Raw genomic sequence first — 23,450 nt, 5'->3', positions numbered from 1 at the left:
GAGGTGGGAGGATTGCTGGAGGCCAGATGTTTGAGACCAGCCTGGGTAACATGGTGAGACCCTGTCTCTACATAAAATTAAAAACAAATGGCTGGGCATGGCGGTGTATGCTTGTAGTCCCAGCTACTTGGGAGGCTGAGGCAGGAGGATTGCTTGAGGCCAGGAGTTTGAGGCTGCAGTGAGTGAGGATCGTGCCACTGCACTCTAACCTGGGTGTAGAGTGAGACCTTGTTTCTAAAAAACAGACCACCTGAATGAAAACGTCTAATATTATGTTGACATGTAATACTGACCAAAGCCTAACTATGAAAAATAAAATCTTAAGATCATGGAAGATATATGTCTTTTAAGTATCTGTATTAGTAAAATTCATTACCCACTTCAATTATGCTGGATTTTCCCCCTTGCTATATGCTTAGAAAAGAAGAAAAATGCACCCCTGTTCAAAAACTCATAAGAATCAAAAGAAATTTTTAAAAACTTCAAATTTTAGGATGATTTTTATTTACAAAACAGATTGGGTCTTTGTTTTACAAAAATTACAAAAAAATGACTCTTAAAAATAGAGATAGCTTCTCAGACTCTTGGGAACTACTTTTAAGCAACCAAGGAGTTAGAACTCAGCTGGTTTTCTTCTTTGTAACAGCAACAATGACCACGGCTGCGTGCCACGTCAATCACTGCTGGGTGTCTTCTCCTAAAAGTACACAGTCCCGAGCTGTGTCTGGTGGACAGGTCTCCACTCAGGTCAGAGTCTGAAGGAGCAAGATCTTCTCGTTAATGCAGAATCTGTGCAGCACCACCATCAGATTCTCTCCACAGCGGGAGACCTGGCGCTCCATGGCCAGGCGAAAGTCCTCCTTCACGCCTTTGGTGATGCCTCGAGTTACCGTGTGGTGCCTGAGGTCAGCAATAGGGAAACAGACAAAGACCAGGGGTTAGCACCAGCATCACTGATCGCTGCTACTTGGGTAGGAATAAAGCCTGCCCCATATCTAAGTATAAGTTAAGATATTTTAAAAAGAACACAAGAATAGCTGCAACCAACCCAACATTCCAGCCCATTCCTTTTCAGAAAGACTTAAAACTAGACAGACATCTTTCCCACTCTATAAAAGGTTATTTCAAACATTTAAGTGTTCAGTGAAATGCCACCTGCTTTGCCTTTGAATCAATGAAACTCTGGTGTTATGCATCCCTACTGCTGACTGGTACACAATTCAGTTACTTAGGGCCAAATGGGTCCAGTCCATACTGGCTACAAAGAGCTCGTGTCCAGCCAGGCCAGCAGACCCTCCAGAGGCAGCAGCAAGGAGGAGGGAGACCTGAATGAGCCAATCACCCAAGTGAGCTCCCACCATGGCCCCCGCAGCTGGTACTCCCAGAAAGGTTCAGGGCTCCTGCATAGCCGGGTCACGAGCACCTCTCTCTCCCCAGGACACCAGAACAGGGCAGCTCCTCTAAATGCCGTGCCCATCTAGACTCTCATATGTTGGAGAAAACGCAGGGGGAACTGGGGTCCTGACACGAGAATGTGGCACAGGTCGGGAGAGAGAGGCAGAATCTCTGAGGGGCAGAGGCAGTGGACTGCGTGGTCCTATGCTGTCCGGGCGCTCAGGGGAGACCTGCACATGTGTGGAAGGGGTGGTGGGGACACAGGCAAAAAAGGTCTCTAACTACGCCCCAAAAGTTGTGCTTTAGAAAAAGAAATCACACATGAAATCCCAGGAAACAGAAGAAACAAAATGAAGAAAGGAAAAGAAAAATCTAGCAAAAATCAGTCAGCTCAGTTAAGAGGAAGGGAGTTGTACCTATTAGTTCAGCAATTTGGTAGACTCAGACAAATAAAAGTCACCTCTGTTTCCCACCCTGCTGCTAATTTCCCTCACACAAAGTTATAAGGATTGAAACTGAAGACTTTTTATGTTCTGGGCAAGATAAAAGTGTTGAAATTACTCTAAAATGTTTCTGTTTTTAAAAACTTGTATTAGTTATCATATCAAATATGGACAACAGGAGTCACCAAGTTGTAAAACGACAGATGAAAAAAAAAAATCCAGCTTTGTTAGATAAGTAAAGCTATTACAGAACCTTCTAATGCCCGTGGATGTTTTAAAGATCTACGGAGGAAAACAGCAGGGCCGTGGGGTTAATGCGCAGTTCTTTGTGACTGTCTCTCGTCAGGTCTGGGTGGGTAGCTCAGTAGTTAGGACATAGCGTCAGTGAGGTCCCACTGGGATAGTTGCAAACCATTTTATGCTGCCCTGAGATACTGCTCGTCTGGGTCCCAGGCTGCAGCCTCAAATCGGGGCTGACCCTCTGACCATGTGGAAGTTACTGGCATTTGCAGACAGTTAGCTAAAGGGTAAACCCTCCTTTTTTTTTTTTTAGATGGCGTCTTGCTCTGTCACCCAGGCTGAAGTGCAGTGGCATGATCTCAGCTCACTGCAACCTCTGCCTCCTGGGTTCAAGCAATTCTTGTGCCTCAGCCTCCCGAGCAGCTGGGATTACAGGCACATGCCACCAGGCCTGGCTAATAAACTCTGCTTTTAATACCACTAAAAATATAACTAAATGCTACATCCTGCCAATCAGGGTCCAGTTGTATTATCTCCATATATAAAGAGTGGCACAATTCAATTATATTTCTATTAGAGCCACTATGATGAAAAAGAGAATGAGTAAACTTTTGTGGTTTAAGAATAGGATAAACCAGCTAATAAATGTGGCATTTTAGCCTATCAAATATTTTCAATTCAGAAAGGTAAGGTCTCAAAAAACATCAGTAGCAGGAAAAAAACCACATTAGTGCCTATTTAGATACCAGGCAACTAATTGCTAATATGACCATTACGACTGGTCACTCGTATGAATATCCACAAGTAAAAATGTACTTAAAATAAATGTCAGCATCCTTAAATGTATATGACCAAAAGCCTTAACGTTTTATCAAAAGAGAATCATAGTGCACCTAAGCTAATGTGCACGTAATTGAATACAGTTTTAAATAGCTTTCATTTTTTTTTCTAGATCCATAATGATTTTTAAATCGAACACAAACACACTGGCAACTTATGGAAAAAAATAAGAAATGTTACAATATTACAACCAGATGGTTTGCCAAAATGCAGAACAAATTAAAAAATAAAGAAAGCATGAAAAAGAGCACTGAGGAACAAAGAGCTGAGAACCATGGGCAGTGAACATGTTGACAAACAGCACACTATGAGCGGGCGTTTATTCCACTTGGTACCTGTCAGCAGTCTGTATGCTGGGCTGAAGCACAGGTAAGAATTCCTGCTGCAGCAACCCCATGGGAGGGCTAGAAGGCCTTTAAAAAACAGCAAACAGCAGCATTCAAACACCCACACCGACTCACCCTGCACTGCAAAAACAACACTCCAGAGAAAATACACAAGACTGGAAGCAGACTAAACAGAAACTCGTTAACCTCAACAAGCCCCTGGCTGTGGCTGGGTAGTTTAAGGAGACTGGGGAGAAGCTAGCCAGCCCTCACTGCACCCGCTTGCTGCTGGTGCGTGTCCAGAGGCGTCTCAGTTCCTGGTCCCAGAGCTCAGCCCCCTTTGGAGGTGGTATAAAAAGCGACCAGTGAGGAAGAGGACGATGGAGTGCAGCTGAATGGCAACAGGGAGTAGGGGCAGCCTTTGAGAAGACACATTTTCAAAGCCAGCCTCTTTACTTTCCACTCTTCTCACGGTACACCAGTCCCAGCATTCAACCTGGTGATGTCTGGTAACCATCTTTAACAGGACTGAAGCCCCACCGGAGAGGCCCTTCCAAGAGGACTAAATGGTCTGGCAATGTTTTTGATTTAAAAAAAAAAAAAAAGGGTGAGTTTGAATTTCAAAAACATATTGAGAACAGATGGGGGAAAAAAAGAGTCCGGGACCCATGGCTGTGCAGAATTCTGTAACAACAAAGATTTAGTATATTAGCTGGTGATCACCTCATAGAACATTATTATCCACCCTATTCAGAGTATAAGTAGGACATTGTTTTCCATTTTAATCCACTCTAATACAACTAGGATACTGCATTTATCAGCACAGAAACATTTCTCTATTTTAAAATACTTAAGAGCAAAAGGTCTGTATAACAGAGTAAGAGCTTCTCCCTCCTTCGAGTGAAGCACCGGGTGCCTTCAGTGTTGGTACTGTACCTGCTTGCATCCCAGATGCCACAGCTAGGGCAGACTCACAGCCTTACCCCGGGGGAGAAGTGTACACTGCTCACACCATCTCGGCCACTCATCTGGAGGGACCACCCAAAAGGTCTGTAATGGCTTCCGAGAACTTGTTTGGAACCCAAAGGGAAAAGGAATTGAGATTGTTTCATGAAGAGTCCAACCATTCCTCAGTGAGGAAGAGCTCTCTGCCTTAAGCAGTGTGCTTTCTACCATGTTAATTTAGGCATAAGTAATTAACCTTGACATTCACACAGTGAAGACTCTGGGCAAATCCCTAAACGGTCAGATCACTACGGAATAATCCCTATTCCTGCTTCCAAACTGATGAAACTGCAGCGTTCCTAAGAGGCTTGTCTTCTCTAGAAAGTTACAAGAAATTAACGGTCATATTGATCAAGGTGGCAGAGCCTGGAGTTATCCCTCACTAGTTAGAAGTGCATGATGGGTATCCTTTACACAAACAGCTCCAAACACTCTTCCCTGTGATACCAGCTGGTACCCAACACTCCCTTGCTCTCATTCCTCATCCTGGGGTTTGTCCACATGGACTTATGTCACTCTTCAGCTCAGTAAAAACTGGTAAAAGAAGAAAGGTTCAGTACAATGAAGTCTGAGGTTCAACTGTTGATTTTTTGACAATCCGTCTCTCACACCTGCACTAATAGTTATGCATTATCTAGGTAAAGTGATAATCATCCGTAGGTTTAATCCTATGTACACAGACTTCGGTTCCACTCTGGCTGTCTCTGTATTAACTCATATGGTGACTGCTGATGGGAATTAACTAAAAAGCTTGATTTGGGCTGTATTTGTATATCCAGTTTCAAAGTCTAGAAAACAAATCACAATACAAAAGGGGTTACCTGGGCTTCCGTATCCAAAGGTAATCTTTATCCCCAAACACTGTTAAGAATATTTTGAACAACAGTTATTCTTCCCATAGTTTCAATTCATGATCTTAGAAAAGTAAATGGGGATGGGAAGATGCCAGTCCTTGTCCATCCTGCTTAAGCAACCCAATGCAGAAAGGTCTTGTATATTTTTAAAAAGAGCATTGTCCTTTTATTCTAAAAGTTTATAATTTAATAACACTTATAACATGAAAGGGAAAAAAAAACACTTAATCTTTCCATTCTTGAGAATGGATTCCACAAGACCCTATTCTTGCTAGACATAAAAAGAAATGTTTGCTATACAGCAAATTACTGAGGTTACAGAAATCTCAAAGGAACATTTCTTACTTCTTTCCCTCGGCATTTCTAAGACTATCAAGATAGAACAAGATGTGGAGTTTTGCGTTCAACAACTGAAAACTAGTTTATTCCATCATTGAGGGAAAAAGAAAAATGTTTTTAGTTTTAGCAGTACTTTCTTCTCATTCAGGATTCAGTCTCTTGCAGAAACTCTAACACTGACTTACAGACACACTGAATGTGCAGGAAGCAAAGGAGGAAGTATGAAAATAAAACTACACGTGGCATTTACAGCAGAGAGAATATATTACCGAAACTACAATGAGGATTGAAGGAGAGAAGCAAGATTTATGAGCTATTTAAAAATCATAAATGGTCACTAATTTGGCATTTTCATCTGGGCCAACCTGGAATTTTAGTAACATCTTGTGGGTTCAGGGGAGTATGGTGGAGACCAACCACTCCCACCATCATTTCTTGGGACAGGTGTGTTCTTAGAGGGACTACACCTGGCTATTAATACTTTGTGTTGTGTAAGTAATGAGGATTGCATAGGAGGGCTTTATAGGTAGTTTATAAATAAAAAGTCTGTAGTTTTTCCTAAAGAATTTTTCTAACCCAGCACAATTTTAATTAAGCACAGCTGTTTTTTTTTTTTTTTTTTTTGAGATAGAGTTTCGCTCTTGTCGCCCAGGCTGGAGTGCAATGGTGCGACCTTGGCTCACTGCAGCCTCCGCCCCCTGAGTTCAAGCAGTTCTCCTGCCTCAGCCTCCCAAGTAGCTGGGATTATAGGCGCCCACCGCTACACCCGGATAATTTTTTTTTTTTTTTTTTTGTATTTTTAGTAGAGACGGGGTTTCACCATGTTGGCCAGGCTGGTCCTGAACTCCTGGTCTTAGGTGATCTGCCCGCCTTGGCCTCCAAAAGTGCTCAGATTACAGGTGTGAGCCACCACGCCTGGCCACACAGCTGTTCTTAATTAAAGGCACTCTGTGACTAATCAGAAACTTATAGAATCACCCTATAAATTTTTGAAAGGAAAAGATACCATGAATGAGACTTTTGTCCAGTGAAAAAGTTGCAAATGTGACAAAAATACCCCAATTTAAGCAAAGTGTTTTAAGAAATGTAGTTAAGGAAATGCAACTTTTTCAAAAGATAACCCAGAATCAAACTGACTGTCAAAACAGAGACCAGGTTCAAAGTCCTTTGTATTAAAGTTTTGATAGGTATACACATTTACAAATACTTCATACAAAGACACAAAAGGTGAGCACTCAGCGTGGAAGAGCAAAAGAGAGCATGCTTACTTGATCAGCATTCCTTGATTGGGTAGTAATTCCAGATGAATTTTCCCACCTTCCTGAGTTCTCAAGTAGGCAAATTCCTCCAGCATATCAATATCTGCAGGCCAGATTCAGGTTAACCACAGGTAAAAACAGGTGCCAGTTCTCTCTGATGAGGAAATGGGTTCTCGGCAGTTGAGTAACGTGCCCATTGCCACCCCACTAACTGCAGACTCTGTATTTGACCCCAGATCTGTCTGATTCCAAAACCTCATTCTTATACCCACCAAGCTCCCTCGCACAGATAACTCTTGGCAGGAGATGTGCCAGGCTAAAGAGCATGAGGGCAACGTGTTTTCCATATTGATGAGAATTAATACTACATGATCACAAGAGCAAAATCTTTTTGTTTTCTTAATAAGAAATGAAAGAGGTGGTGAGAGTAGGGAGCATTGTTTGGTGTTACAGAACATAAAATTCATAAAAATAAGGTGATGACTTCTTCAGAGCTGGGGTGCAAGGATCTTTAGATGCATCAGAGGAGGAAGCTTCTGTGAGTCACCCAAACTTTATGCAATACATCAGTGACATTCATGTATGCATTTTTCTAGTGAAAAATTATGTAACTTTCATCAGATTCTCAAAAGATATCTGTCCCAAAAAAGGTTAAAAACTATTACTTTGGCCTGGCATGGTAGTGCACACCTGCAGTCCTAGCTACTCAGAAGGCTGAGGCAGGAGGGTCTCTTGAGCCCAGGAGTTTGAGACTGCAGTGAACTACGATCGCACCACGACACTCCAGCCTGGGTGACACAGCAAGACCCTGACTCTAAAAAAACAAAAGAAAAATAAAAACTATTGCCCTGAGCACCTGAACAAGAATATCATTTATATTCCCTGTGATTCAGAAATGATGTAACAAGATAAGCAATGAAGTAAAAACACCCAAATTGATAACTAACCTTTAATTCAAAGGTCTTTCCCTAATAAACAGTGTGAAATAAACGCATTACCTAATGTCAGAAGCAGCTACTGTGCTGTGCAGCACCTCTGGTGGGTACTCATTGGTAGGTAAGACAGTTATGGCAGGGTGCCCTAACAAGTGATCAGAGGGCACAGCCACTGTCCCCAGAGGCCACAGGAGGCATTCTTTTGATAGATGGAACAAGAGGAACTATTAGTATTATATTCCATGGCTACACCAGGCAAGCCGGACCTATTAGCAACCTGTAGGCTATTACTGGAGGCATTTTGGCTACCTTCTGAGAAGTCAGCTAGCAGTGGAAAATGGAAGAGGGTGGTAAGATTCCCAACTCCTTGAATCATGTCTTTTACGACTTTCACAAGATCAATTGCCACAGCCCCGGTTTTAATCCCCATTCCTTCTCTTCGCTGCAAAATAGTAAAAATCATCATTTCTATCCAGAATGGTTCATTCTTTTTGTATCATGTATTCATTCTACAGAAAATCAGAATGTGTTATGCTTAAACAAGAAAAAAGGATACTTGTAACGTAATTGAAAAAATTCTCGTATTGGAAATTTCCTTGTTGGCAAATTTTATTGACAGCTTTCAGGAAAAGATTCTCGCCTCGTGGCCACTCTTGCTGAAGCAACACAATCACGTGTCCCAATGCCATGTCGTCTCTGTTGTCTGTGAAGGCTCTGAGCTGCAAGACAAAGATTTATACAAGAGAGAAGGAAAGGGAAGTCACAGGGTAATCTGAAATACACCAAACATCACTTTCCAAAAACATGCTGTATGTGCAAATGTGTGATAAAGGTCATTAGAGTAAGAAGGAAACAAAGGCAAAAGGAAATGGCTGGTAAACATCACAGCTGCCTTCTAAGGAAGGTGGATTCTAACCAAAGAAGCCTCAGGCTCCCTCTGGGCTGTGCACAGCTGCTGGCAGTGTGTGTAGGTGGGAGTCAGACACAGGTGGGCCTGAAGCTTTTGCATATGGGAATCAGGGGTAGAGAACTTTGATTGATCCTGTGTAACTGAGAAATAAATCTGGAGATTTCTTTGAAGGGGAGCAGATGGGAGCAGAAGGTGGGCAAGAGGCCATCTAGGAGAGAACTGTTTGCAGAGAACATGGGATTGGGGGGAAGGAAAGGCGATGAGCCACAAGGAAATAAGCAGAAGTGTGAACTTGAGAAATGGTCACAAGAGTTTTTGTTTCAAATGAGCGGTTATGCATAAAATCACACTTTAAATTATTTTTGTTGCCCTAAGTGATATGGATGATGAGTTGTTTGGGAGTTACTGCACTGAAGTGGAGTCCCAATGTTTTACTCTCTGGCCGACAAACCTTCTAGAAACAATGAAGCCTCCCTGCTCTAAGGCTGTGCTCTACCTGCAGCCAAGGGCCTTGGTGTTCTTTCAAGTCCTGGAACTTTCACAACTGTTGGGCTGTTACTGGTGTTTATCTCTACGCCTAACATGCTTCATCTAGCACATCTTTACAATGACAAACTCATTATCCCTCCGTGAACCCAACCGCAATTTGTATTCCCTTTCTTTGTAGCTAAGGTATTTATATTGATAAAATATTTACCAAACACTACAACAGTCAAGGTTATTTGCATATCTGTCCTACTATTACACTTTTCGAGGACGGGGAGAACTTCTGACTTCTCTTTGCCTAGCGCAGTCATTTAATAAAGATTTGTTAATTACTAGCCCATGTGCTTTTCTAACTGTTTGGGTCACTCTGGAAAGTACTAAAATAACAATCCTTCACAAGGTTCTCAAGTTCTCAAGTCATGAGAATATTTGAAATTAAATTTTTTTCAAGCTAATCAACTTTGAGCTTACCTTAAAACAGGCTAACATTAAATGCAGGCAGTATGGCATGATAGCCTTGCTGGTACATGGCAGGAGCTTCAGATCCGAACCTAACAGAAGTCCACAATGTTAGGTTAATGCACATTATGATCAGAGAAAACAGCTTTGAAAAGCAACTGTTTAAGATGCTTTCTTTAAATAAAAACAAAAAAACAAAGAATATGCAATAGTCACACGATTTCAAATATAGTTGAAACACAATTTTACTTGGTGATGGTGAAACTGGCTTTTGATGGTCTCTAGATTTCATTTATCAATATTCTTTCCTAAACTTGCTTAAATACTTTTTATGAGAAAACATTTCAAATATACAGCAAATTATATACAGAGAATATGATAAACACTGGTGTGCTCACCACTCAGCTTCAAGAAATGTTAATATTTTAATTTTAAACATTTCTAGTACCAATAATCACAAAATCAGTTAAAGCCTATTGTGTATCCTTCTCTGATCCCATTCTCTTCCATCCCAGAGGTAGCCATAATTCTGAAGGCAGTGGTTGTCATTCCTATGACTGTTACACACATAGGCAACAATGGATTGTTCTGCGTGCTTTCGGTCTACTGTATAAATGGTGTCATTTTGTATGTATCTTTCTGCAAATTGCTTTTTTTACTGAACTTCATGTGGTTCAGGTTTATTAACTGATCAATATCAATACATGTAGCTCCAGTTCATTCATTTTCAGTGTTATATAGTATTCTGTTGTCTACATATACCGTAATTGATGCATTCATTCTTTTTACAGTGGATATTGACATTTCCAATTTTTCACTATTACAATGATAAATATACATTCTTACATATTCTCATACATTTGTGGAAATAACTTTAAGCAACAGCTTTCAAAGCAAGATCTCGATCTTCCCTTTTTGGTCTGTGTTCTGTATGTCTGTTATCTTTCTCTGCTCAGAGGCAAGATAGCAAGAAATAAATATATTTTTTCACATGGGATCCTTTACACACATACTTACATAATATGATATATCCAAAACAAAAGGTGCATGAAATAATAGTCTCTCTTCTTATCTGAGATGTCTTTAAAAAATATTATTAAATTCTATCTCATTAAAAAAGAAAATTTCTGGTTGAAACTCATGACCCAGTAAATGAAGACTCATAGCTTGAAAAACACGAATCTAAGGTATACAACTAGGAGGTGAGGTACATTTAATAATTAGGTAATGACGTGTTCAACTTGGTTATGTGAAGCTGGTTTCCAGAATGGTTGCATGACTTTACACCCCTCCCAGAAGCACCTGGCACTGTGTTCCTTCACACCCTAACAGTCATTGCCTCTTCAATTTTTGCATTCTGATGTGTGTGAAATGGTAGCTTATTGTTTTATTCAGAATTGCCCATATGACAAAAGGTTGAGAATCTTTCCAAATAGTTTTTGGCCATGTGGATTTCTGCTCCTCTGAATCTGTTGTTCCTGTCCTTTGCCTATTTTTCTATGGGGATTGGATAATTGCTTCCTATTGGTCTGGAGGAGCTCTTTCAAAACTCTGGATACTAAGTTTTTGTTGATTTTGTGTGATAGACAATTTTCTGGCAATCTATGGCTTATCTTTTCACTTTGATTGTAATAGCCTTTGTTGGTATTTTAATTTTAATGTGATCAAATTTACTAATCTTTCTATTTTTAAATTTTCTTCTAAAAGTTTAGAAGTTTTGGAGGTTTTGCCGTCACATTTCAACCTTAAAATTTACAGGATGTCTATGAAGTGTGAAGGAGGGGATCTCATTTTTTTATTGTCGTTTTTTACATTTGAATAAAAAATTGTTCTAGTACCACTTACTGAATAAATTCATTCTTCCCCCACTGAATTTTAATGTCATCTATTTCTGTTTTCTATGCTGTTCCACTGGTCAACCCCTGTGCCATTACTACCCTATCTTAATTACTAAAGCTTTAAAATAAGTCTTGAAGTCAGCTAGGTCAGTCTTATCCACCTAATCAGTTTCTGGAAGGTATATAAAGTCATGCAACCACTCTGGAAACTAACTTAGCATTACCAAGTTGAACATGTTGTTACCTAATTATATACCTTGCCTCCTAGTTGTACACCTTAGTGTTTCTCAAGCTGTGAGTCTTCATCTACAGGGTCATGAGTTTCAACCAGAAACTTTCTGTTCTGCAGAAATACTTAATTTTTGAAGAAGTCTGGGCTAGATTTTTTTTTTAAACAATTTGTTGTAGAAAACTTCAAACATACACAAAGTAATCTGTTCCAGCACCACTGGTTGAAAAGTCTTTCCTTTCCCTATTGAATTACTTTGATGCCTTCACTGAAAATCATTTGATCAAATCTATGCAGGTCTATTTCTGGATTCTCCATTCTTATGTCAATATTTTGTCAACTCTGCCTTGATTATTATGCTTGTATATTAACTCTTGTTATTATGTAGTGTAAGTCACGTAGTTGTGTCTTTTCTAAAACTTTTGACTATTCTAGATTATATAATATTTCCACTTACATTTTAGAATCACTTTGTGAACTTCTAGCAAAAAACCTCCAAAAACCATAAAGTCTACCGTAATTTTGGTTGAAATTGCATTGAATCTACGGATACATTTGGGGAGAAATGGCACCATAATAATATTGAATCTTCTGATCTGGAAACATGATCTATTTTCAAAAATCTTTAATTTTTCTCAGAAATATTTTGTGATATTCAAAGTGGAGGTTTTGCGTATCTTCCATTAAATTTACTTCTAAGTATTTTATGTTTTTATGATGCTATTAGAAACAGTATCTTAAAAAATTCATTTTGTAATTGCTTATTAATAGCATACAAATTGAATTGATTTTTTATACACTAAAATGTCTTGGAACTTTTTTTTTTTTGAGACAGGCTCTCACTCTGTCGCCTAGGCTGGAGTGCAGTGGTGCAATCTTGGCTCACTGAAACCTCCGCCTCCCAGATTCAAGTGATTCTCCCACCTCAACCTCCTGAGTAACTGGGATTAAAGGCGTGTGCCATTACACCTGGCATATTTTTGTGTTTTTAGTAGAAATGGGGTTTCATCATGTTGGCTAGGCTTGTCTCAAACTCCTAGCCTCAAGTGGTCCACCTGCCTCGGCCTCCCAAAGTGTTGGGATTAGAGGCGTGAGCCACTGTGCCCAGCCTTGGGAATTTGTGGAGATTCCTTCAAGTTTTCTACATAGCCAAATATGTAACTGTGTTCGTTCTTTTGTTTTTGTTTTTTGCGACAGGGAAATCTTTCTCTGTCGCCCAGGCTGGAGTGCAGTGACGCAATCATAGCTCACCACAGCCTTGACTTGAGCTCAAGTGATCCTCCTGCCTCAGCCTCTAGAGTAGCTGGAACTACAGGTTCACACCACTAAGTCCAGCTGATTTTTAAATTTTTTGTAGAGATGAGATCTCACTTTGTTGCCCACGCTGGTTTGGGCTCCTGGGCTCAAGCAATCCTCCTGCCTCAGCCTCTTAAAGTGCTGGGATTACAGGCATCGGCCACCATGCCTGGCCAAAATATGTAACTGTGAATAAAGGTAGTCGTATTTGTCAGATCTTTATGCCTTTATTCACTTTTCCTGCCTGCTGTACTGCCTAGAATCTCCAGATGATTGAACAGAAGTGGTGAGGACAGACATCCTTGTATTGTTTCTAATCTTAGTGGGGGAAAGCATTCAATATTTCATGGTTAAGTTTGATGTTAAAAAATAGTTTCCTTCTATTCCTAGTTTGCTGATTTTTGTTATCCTGAACTGATACTGAATTCTGTATGCATCTATTAAGACAGTCATGATTTTTCTCCTATCTGCCAATGGAGTGAATTACACTGATATTTTTTTTGTTTGTTTTTTTGTTTTTGTTTTTGTTTTTTTTAAGACAGAGTCTCGCTCTGTATGTAGCCCAGGCTGGAGTGTAGTGGCGCAATCTCAGCTCACTGCAACCTCCGTCTCCCAGATTCAAGCGATTCCTGTGCCTCAGCCCCCAGAGTAGCTGGGATTACAGGCACCTGCCACCATGCCCGTCTACTTTTTTGTATTTCTTAGTAGAGATGGGGGTTCCACCACATTAGCCAGGATGGTCTCGATCTCCTGACCTCGTGATCCTCCCGCCTCGGCCTCCCAACGTGCTGTGATTACAGGCATGCGCCACCAGCTGATTTCTGTATGTTCAAACGCCTATGCATTCCTAGTATACTTGGTCATAATAGATTGTCCTTCTATATTGCTGTATTCAGTTTGCTAATATTTTGTTAAGGATTTGACACCTATTATAGTTCATGATGGACACTGGCCTTTCAAGTTCTTCTCTTGTGATACTCTTGTTTGGTTTTACTATCAGGGTTATTGTGTCAGCCTTTAAAATGAATTGAGACTCTTCCTCTATTTTCTGATAAGAGTTTGTGTAGAATTGGCACTGTTTCTTCCTAAATTCTTGATAGAATTCACCAGTGAAGCCATTTGAACCTGAATTCTTTGTGAAAGGTTTTTGATAACAAATTTAATTTCTTTAATAGCTAAGGGAACATTCTGATTTATTTATTTTCTTTCTTTCTTTCTTTTTTTTTTCCCAGAGTCTGGTTGTGTTGCCCAGGCTAGAGTGCAGTGGTGTGATTTCGGCTCATTGCAAACTCGGCCTCTCAGGTTCAAATGCTTCACCTACCTCAGCCTCCTGAGTAGCTGAGACTACAGGTGTGTACCACCACCTCCGGCTAATTTTTATATTTTTAGTAGAAATGGGGTTTCACCATGTTGCCCACACTGGTCTCAAACTTCTAGGCTCAAATGATCTGCCCTCCTTGGCTTCCCAAAATGCTGGGATTACAGGCATGAGCCACCGTTCCTGGCAGAACATTCTGATTTTCTATTTCTTTTTTGTGTCAATTTTGGTAAATTGTGTTTAAGAAACTTTTTCATTTCATCCAAGTTGTTGAATTTATTGGCATAAAGTTTTTCATAATGTATTCTTTTACTGTCCTTTTGATTGCAGTAGGATTTGTAGTGACATTCCCTTTTTCATTTCTGATATTGGTAATTTATATTCACCTTCCTCCTGATCGATCTTGTTAGGGGGTTATCAATTTTATAATATTTTTCAAAGAAAATTTCTAGTTTTATTAATGTTCTCTATTTCATTGATTTCTTCTCTTAGCATTGTTCTTTCCTGTCATCTATTTTCTTCAGGTTCAATTTATGTATCTTTTCCCAACTTTTTCTTCAGGTTTAATTTATGAATCTTTTTCTAAGCAACTTAGATCAGTTGTACGTTTCATTTTTCAAGCAACATGAAGCTTGAGCTGAAGCTCAGAGTGGTTTCAGAGGGATATGCTGACAGATACCTACCTCCTCATTAATCATCTACACATTTTTCTAGAATTGTAAAGATAGGAAAAAAGAGTTCACTGAAATTTGTCAAAGAGATAACAAACTCAGGAAGTGAAGAGAGCTTTGGAAGAAAGACATTTACAGCTGCTCATGAAATCAGAGCCAAGGAAAAACGTGGAAAGGGATTAACTTTTTATACAATTTGGCAAGCCCTGCAGCAGTATTATCTCATTAGGAACTGTAAAACATTGTTCAGCCTTGGGTCCTAAAACTATTTTTCTTTTCTTTTTAAATTTTTTAAGAGATGGGGTCTCACTACATTGCCCAGGCTGGTCTCAAATTCCTGGGCTCAAGCTATCCTCCTGCCTCGACTTCTGAATAGCTTGAGATTACAAGTGTGAGCCACCGTGCCTGGCTTTCTAAAGCTATTTTTACAAAATAATAATAAAACATGTCACTGTACCTTTTCTGAATTTGGGCTTTACTTTTGAGGGTTCCTCCTGGGATTTGCCTCCATCTTGAATGGGTAGTACCATGTAGCACATCAGATCAAGGACTTTTTCACATGTCATCTAAAGCGGAAAAGACCAAAAAGGAACTAACTTGAAGCTTTCTGAACTGAAATCAAGTAAACAAAGGACCAAAATATTTGAAGCATACAATCAGGCAGTGTGTCCATGGAGGTCTGTATTTCTGCCTCTTTATGTGATCATTACCACTGCTCAACAGTCAATACAGAAAGAGTAAACAATAAGACTCAAATCTACGTACTAGACCTTTAATGGAGCAATAATCTATTCTTTGCTATCAAAAACCAAAACTTAAAAATTAACCAAGCATTAAGTACTGAGGTGTTCAACAGCACAGCAGCAGCCAAAAGAAAGATGTCCCTGCCTGAAAGATACTAACTCACAGCATAGAAAAACTAACAAAGAAAACATGTAGCAGAGGTCTAAGGGGTATGATAGAGAGCATAAGTTAAAATGCAGGAGAAAATATACACAGAAGAAACTAGCAGGAAATGCTTCAGGCAGGAAGGTTATCTTGACCTAAGCCTTAAATAGAGGATTTGGAATGCAGAAAAGAGGCCTTTCCAGCAGGAGAGAAAGACACGGGGAAGGGCTATGTGTGGGTTCAGGTGATTTACTTGAGGGCCAGAGGTTTGGTCCAGGACAGAGATGAGACACTGGACGGATGCGGTGCTGGTGGAGAGGAGCTTCGAGTGCCTCTGTGCAGGCTGGCCTTGATCCAGACAGTCCGCATCATCGTTCCCCCTCTATCCACTCAAATTCTCCTAACAACAATCAGATTCCATGCAGTGAGTCTTTTATCTGTGTCAAGCAAACCCTTTTGTTCTCTATTTTCCAGAGGAGGAAGTGGAGCTTTTTTTGTTTTGTTTTGTTTTGCTTTATGCAAAAGGCCAGAGACATCTCTGGGTCTCTGGGTAATTTTTTTTTTTTTTTTAAACTTCAAGTTCTGGGATACATGTGCCGAACGTGTAGATTTGTTACGTATGTATGTGTCCTGGTGGTTTGCTGCACCTATCAACCCATCATCTAGGTTTTAAGTCCTGCATGCATTAGGTATTTGTCCTAATGCTCTCCCTCTCCTTGCCCACGACCCCAACAGGCCCCAGTGTGTGACGTTCCCCTCCCTGTGTCCATGTGTTCTCACTGTTGAACTCTCAGAAGTGGGGATTTAAACCCATGCTTCCCAACCCTTTTCATGTTGTGGCACACCCTGAAAGCAATTTGTGTGTGGCTGCTCAGGGTTGGCAGCAATTGACCTTGGGTGGCCCCAGCAGCCCTAGGTCACGGCTGACTGCCCCAAAGGCTGCAGGATCCATATATTGGCACCTCTAGGCCCACAGGGTTGTGAAGCTGTAGGTTAGAGAGATGGGCAGCCTGGTAGTTGAAAACTTGAACTCTGGAGTTGGATAGGCCCGGGTAAGGTAACCTGCCAGTGTCACAGAGCTGGCCAGGACTTGTACTCCAGAGCTATGAGCTGCCATCCTTCGATGCCCATCTCCAGCCAATCTTTTCTATAAATCTTTCCTTGACTCTTTGGATCCAACAAGGAAAATGCCCTTCCCCGAATGTCTATTGTGCCTATGACTGAGGACTACCAACTAATATTTGATTTTTTCATTGTCTTATACAAACACACTTTTTTCCCTAACTCAAACCATATGGCCCTGAATGCAGGGATCCCATATTCCCCACACCCTGCTTCTACTCCCCAGCCAACAGCAGGGTTCAACAGTGAGCACCAAGAAAGCCAACACTTCAATTAAGTGGAATGATGAAAGCAGTATTTTAGAAAGCAATGACCATAATTTTACAGGGTTGGAAGAAGGGTTATAGGCCAAAAACTTAGTTAAAAGGCATGGATTTGGGTGGTGACAATAGAAATACAAGGTAATATAGCAAAGAGATTAGTATCACACTGGAAGAATCAAAAGGATTTGCTAGAGTAGGAGTCCACCAAGACTTGAAAGTTTTGTGTTTAAGGGCCAGTACTATGGTCTGAATGTCTATGTTCCCACCAAAATTTGTAAGTTGAAACCTAACCCCCAATGTGAGGGCATCAGGAGGGAGAGCCTTTGGGAGGTGAGTGGATGATGAGAGCAAAACCCTCATGAATGGGATTTGTGCCCTTACCAGAGAGACTCTAGAGTGCGCTCTTGTCCCTTCTATGAACGAGGAAACAGGCCCTCACCAGACACTGAATCTGCTGACGCCTTGACCTTGCACTTCCCAGCCTCCAGAACTATGAGAAATAAACTCCTATTGTTTACAAGCCTCCCACTTTTTGGTATTTGATTATAGCAACCCAAGCAGACTAAGACAGCCAGAGAACTAAGGACACTTACATCTGGACATATTGAGTCTGGGCTAAAGATGGGAAGGCAGGAATCAGGTAAGTCCGACATTGCCCATAGGTCTAATAGTTGATATACTCAGAGGCTGGAACTAAGCCCTCAAAGGGAATGAGTCTGTCTTGTTTAATCTAGACAAGTCTGTCTTGTTTAGTAGTTTATATTCCCCACTACAATGAAGTAGTACGCGGTATAGCTAATTCTACGTGAGATACGTATGTCGGTGTGAGTAAATACGTGCTGCCTTTTAAGTTCTTAAAAGGAATTAATTAAAACTTAAGTAACTGATGGATAATTATATAAACAATGGTGGAAAAGCATTTTCAATTTTGAATGCTCTACACATTCTCCAACTGTTCCTTTCTAAAGATCATCAGGACAAATTAATAATCATATTTCAGAGTTCAAGTTACAAAAAATTTAGGGTTTATAATCACAAAGTGATCAACAACATCTAGAGAGGTGAGAAGAAATCAGTTTGTTGTGTTATGCTGTGGCCTTGAGTTTATACAGTCCTTGCATACACAACATGGTTATCATTTTAATTGAATTCAAACACTTATTGTACTGTGGTAGGTGTCATGAGAGTCCAAAGATAAAAACACAGTCACCACCCTGTAGTAGGAAGGGCTCAAAACCTCCTGGAGGAAACACACTCATTTATAAATCTGCTCCTGCAACACGCCTATCAGGTGTTATCACCATCTTTTTTTTTTTTTTTGAGACAGAGTCTTGCTCTGTTACCCAGGCTGGAGTGCAGTGGTGCAATCTTGGCTCACTGCAACCTCTGCCTCCCAGGTTCAAGTGATTCTCCTGCCTCAGCCTCCCAAGTAGTTGGCATTACAGGTGCCCGCCACTACACCCAACTCACTTTTGTATTTTAATAGAGATGGGGTTTCACCATGTTGGCCAGGCTGGTCTCGAACTCCTGACCTCAGGTGATCTGCCAGCCTCAGCCTCCCAAAGTCCTGGGATTATAGGCGTGAGCCACCGCGCCTGGCATGTTATTACCATTTAAAGAGAGAATCTGAGATTTGAGTAAGCTAAATATAAATCCTCCATTTCCCACTTAATAATGGCCTTGTTTTTCCAAATACAATGGAACAGGCAAGAGTGTAATAATAATAAAAAGAAAAATAATAAAAAGAAAAATCCTCCAACAAATGGAACAATTAACAAGAAACTTAAAAAGTACTGATGCCTTATTTCAGGGAAGCTGTAGTAAAGAGAAAATTAAGTAAAACAAAATCATTGTGCTATTCACTAGCAGATTAAGTAATAAGTCTAGGCAGAAAGATCACATTGAAACAAACGTGCACTGAATGAAAAGCCACGCTAGGAAAGGAGAAAGCCCAGGTGGCCCCGTGCACCTGCGGCCGGCATGTGTGCAGTACTCACCCTGTACTCCCCTAGCGCAAAGTGGCACGTCGCCAGCTGGATGAGTGCCCTCTGATGCTCCAGGGTCCCCTGCCCTGTGATCTGTGGCTGAGAAATGGATCCCTGGAGAGCTGCTAAGTGATGCAGGCTGGCTATTGCCTTTTTATATTGACCCTAAGAAAGATGGAACAGAAAGGAGGGGAAAAACATCGCCATTAAAAAAATAAATTTAAAAAATGCACTTAGCAGAGTTCATGAAGCAACGAGCAAGCAACTTACAAAGATGGTAGCTTGGTTCCATCATCTGAGGAAGAAATGGAGACTTGGCAACAGAACCAAATCAACTTAATTAAAGCCAGGTGAGAGTTCTTTATGGCGGTACTTTATAAGGATGGAGATTTTTCTTTCTGGTCTTAGGTCTTAAGACTAAAGAAAATAACCAAGCCCTTTGACCCAGCACATTCTGGATATAACATTTCTTTAGAAATATTTTACTACAAGCACCACTTCTCCTTTATAAAGGATGGAAGCAGCAACCAGCCCATTCCAACAACACCTCGTTCGTGAATTATCGACTCTCTCGGTTCTAGGTCTAAGATGCTGGAGAACAGTACAGCCAGGCAGACTCCACCAGCAGAGAGAGAAGGAGGGTGAGAAGTAATCCTCTTTTACCAAAAAGTAACAGAGAAGTGTGATTGGATATACCAAAAGTAACACAGAAGGTACAGGCTTGTCATTTTGAAGTGTTTGTTTCGTTGTGTTTTTGATATAAGGTCTCACTGTCACCCAGGCCAGAGTGCAGTGGTGCTATCGTGGCTCAATGCAGTCTTGACTTCCTGGGCTCAAGTGATCCTCCCGCCTCAGCCTCCTGAGTAGCTGGAACTATAGGCACATGCCACCACACTTGGCTAAGTTTTTTATTTTGTAGAGACAGGGTCTCACTATGCTGCCAGGGCTGGTCTTGAACTCCTGGGCTTAAGCAATCCTCCCACCTTGACCTCCCACAGTGCTGGGATTACAGGCGTGAGCCACAGCACCCGGCCCAGAGTTATTTTGAAAGGAAAATGGACCACACCCCCTCAGCCACTGAAGACAGAACAGGTGTCAGCAGGCAGTAGACTAGCCCAAGAGGGAGCATGACGCATTCTGCAAGGGAAAGCTGGTTTGCCAACATAGCCATGCTGTACAGACACAGGTACCTAAAATATGTGTCATACGCTACCTGATAGATGATCATATCGGTGAGGAAGATTCTTAACCAAAGCCAAGTATCCGTCTTCCAGGCCAAGCAAATCCTTGTAAATTCTGAGTGAGAAGTCAAGAACAAATTTACCAAATATATGTAGCGCAGACGCAGAAAACAAACAAATCCAGTAAGAGAGAACAGAGACAAACTACCAAAAATGCATACCAAGTTTGACTTTGATTTCTAAAACACTGCTCTAGAATTTCAAGTAGAGAAGAAACACACAACACTTATCAGTAATACACAAGCAATATTTTGCAGACGCTAACAGCTTACTGAGCACATACCAGGTGCCAAGAACTATTTAACGTGCTTTTCATGTATTTCCTCATTTATCTTTTAAACTACCTTGCTTTCCCCAAAACAAGGTCCCATTTTATTTTTATTTTATCTTATTTTTAGAGACATTCTCCCTGTCACCCAGGCTGGTAGTACAGTGACCCTAACATGGGTCACTGCAGCCTCGACCTTCCGGGCTCAAGCAGTCCTCCTACCTCAGCCTCCTGAATAGCTGGGACTACAGGCACATGCCACCATACTTGGCCAATTTTTGTTTTTGTTTTTTTATACAGATGGGTTTTTGCCATATTGCCCAGCTTGGTCTCTGACTCCTGAGCTCAATAATCCACCTGCCTCAGCTTCCCAAAGTGCTGGGATTACAGGCATGAGCCATCTTGCCTGGCCCATTTTATTTTGACCTAATTAAAATAACAAACATACAATGACACTAAAAGGTTTTATTCATTTTTTAAAAAATCAATTTCTAACTAAAGGAAAGATCCCCTCTAGAATTGTCACATATGTGTTCACAATCCCACATGTAACAAAGAGAAACTGAACAGTGCTAAATTTACTTAGAAAAGATGACACAGCACATCTGGCCAAGGACTCTGTAAGACACGTGACTGCAGCCAGGGGATGAATGTCCACGGGCTAAAAGTAAAATAAGGGGCCCTGATTCCAAAGTGTAGTAAGAATACCTTAGTTAGCAAACAGTTAGTGATTTCTAAGCAATGTCAAAATACCCAGCATACTCAAAGGGAAACAGGCTTCCTATAGTTTTTGGATTTTGGGTTGTTCAGACAATGGAGTTAATGCAGATAAAAACAGCAATACGGCTGGGCATGGTGGCTCATGCCTGTCATCTCAGCAGTTTGGGAGGCTGAGGCAGGCAGATCATGTGATCAGGAGTTTAAGAACAGTCTGATCAACATAGTGAAACCCCGTCTCTACTAAAAATACAAAAAAATTAGCCAGGCATGGGGGCACGTGCCTGTAATCCCAGCTACTAGGGAGGCTGAGGCAGGAGAATTGTTTGAACCCAGGAGGTGCAGGTTGAGGTGAGCCAAGATCACGCCATTGTAGTCCAGCTTGGGTGAAAAAGAGTGAGACTCCATCTCAAAACAAGAAAAAAAAAAAATGCACGAACTACTGTAATCAACTTAATTTGCCACGAGTGACCTGACATTGCAAGTAGCATAATGATTTTATATAAAACATTAAACAGCACCAATGACATGTGCTTTCTTACCTTTGTCAAGGAATTCCAGGGAATAGAGCAACTCCCAGCTCTCCCTGGCTAATTTAAAGCTTTCTAACACTTCAATGGAGTTAGCAAGTTCGGCTTTATTGACTACAATGTGACGATTTCTTCCTTTTGCTGAACAGTCTTCATCGTCTGAACTCTGCTTAAAGCATGTAGAGAACATGGTTAATTCAGTTATAAATACAGTCATATATGGAAACATATTATTGCTGCCAGTTTTGCCCATGATATGAATTTTATATCAAAGGATACCACATACATACAATTTTTTTGAATTTCACAATTTAGCTTTGAAAATTAATTTTTTTTTGTCTTTATACTCTCACACATTCCATTTTTACTTTTAAAATTGAGTGAGTTTTTTTTCTGATGCTAAATTCTTATGTTTGCTTGTGGTGGTTTTGGAGCAAAGTTTAAAAATAGCAGTTTTATGAAAGTCAAAATTTAGATTTTTACCTTGAGAGACACAGCTTAAAAAGCACCTGTTTATAGTTTACTCTTTTTTTCTAATACGTGACATGATTTAATTGACTTCCAAATAATGGTTTGGCATGTACTGGGATAAAATTAAAGCTCGGGGCTGGGCGTGGAGGCTCACACCTATAATCCCAGCACCGTGGGAGGCCAAGGAGGATGGATCACCTGAGGCCAGGAGTTCGAGACCAGCCTGGCCAATATGGCGAAACCCAGTCTCTGCTAAAAATACAAAGTCAGCCAGGCATGGTGGCACGTACCTGTAATCCCAGCTACTTAGGAGGCTGAGGCACAAGAATCACTTGAACCCAGGAGGCAGAGGCTGCAGTGAACAGAGATCACACCACTGCACTCCAGCCTGGGCGACGGAGCAAAACTCCGTCTCAACAACAACAAAATTAAAGCCTGCGTCTTCTAAGAAATAATGTCAGAGAATAACTGTTAGTTATCTTTGGTTCACTGGGCATGACTCCCCTGCACTGGTCACCCCTCTCTTGCTCTCCTCCCCCACTGCAAGGTCCTGGTCAGAAAGTACATTTGTCTGCACTTACCTAATAATGCCCTCTGTATTTTACAATACAGATTTCTACTTTTCTTGCTTTTCATCTCAAATATAAAGCCCTCAGAAAAGAGAGGGCTACAGAGAAAGGCAATTACCGGAAATACCACTGAGTACAGTCAAATGCTTTGCCAAAAAAAAAAAAAAAAAAGTAAAGGTAAAACAGCTCCACTGAATTTTATTTTGCTAAGAATTTTCTGAATCTTTTAGTCCACCTAGGTCATTTTACTGATTTAATGAACCAAATTAAATTTTTCCTGCAGATCTTTACTCCACTAAGATCGTTTAAAAATACGCTCAACTATTGTTACTAAAAGCTTCAATCCTCAAGCTCATCTCAGGTAAGACGGGCAGGAAGCTGTCAGCCCCTCCCTCCGCTGCCCACCTTTCTCTCCACTTTCGGAGTTTGGTATCTTCCTGCTACTCCCTGTGCTTGGCAGCCTTACCCTACCCCACCATTATGCTCCATGTTCTTATCTTCCCTAAGTAATGTTTTTGCATTAGGAAAAACACACCCTTTCCAATCAAAACCT

The 23,450-nt window shown here is 40.8% G+C and overlaps 1 protein-coding gene across 2 annotated transcripts in view; it reads right to left on the bottom strand.

Moving 5' to 3' along the window:
• Positions 1-481: 481 nt before the first annotated feature.
• Positions 482-23,450, bottom strand: part of INTS10 (integrator complex subunit 10) — a 34,655-nt gene continuing 11,686 nt past the window's right edge. Inside the window, exons 10-18 of one of the 2 annotated variants that reach the window (XM_007961799.3) lie at positions 21,870-22,023; positions 20,315-20,397; positions 19,114-19,266; positions 15,301-15,409; positions 9,504-9,583; positions 8,193-8,355; positions 6,711-6,804; positions 3,254-3,331; positions 482-900 (exon numbers count right to left, since the gene is read on the bottom strand). In XM_007961799.3, the coding sequence (XP_007959990.1) occupies positions 744-900; positions 3,254-3,331; positions 6,711-6,804; positions 8,193-8,355; positions 9,504-9,583; positions 15,301-15,409; positions 19,114-19,266; positions 20,315-20,397; positions 21,870-22,023 (1,071 nt within the window). In that variant the 3' untranslated portion in view covers positions 482-743. The remainder of the gene's footprint in view (positions 901-3,253; positions 3,332-6,710; positions 6,805-8,192; positions 8,356-9,503; positions 9,584-15,300; positions 15,410-19,113; positions 19,267-20,314; positions 20,398-21,869; positions 22,024-23,450) is intronic. The other variant, XM_007961800.3, reaches the window with a different exon arrangement.

The sequence above is a fragment of the Chlorocebus sabaeus genome, chromosome 8 (assembly GCF_047675955.1).
Source record: "Chlorocebus sabaeus isolate Y175 chromosome 8, mChlSab1.0.hap1, whole genome shotgun sequence".
NCBI classification, from domain to species: Eukaryota; Metazoa; Chordata; class Mammalia; order Primates; family Cercopithecidae; genus Chlorocebus; species Chlorocebus sabaeus.
Note: the sequence above shows the minus strand (reverse complement) of the source record. Positions and strands in the feature narration are given on the sequence as shown.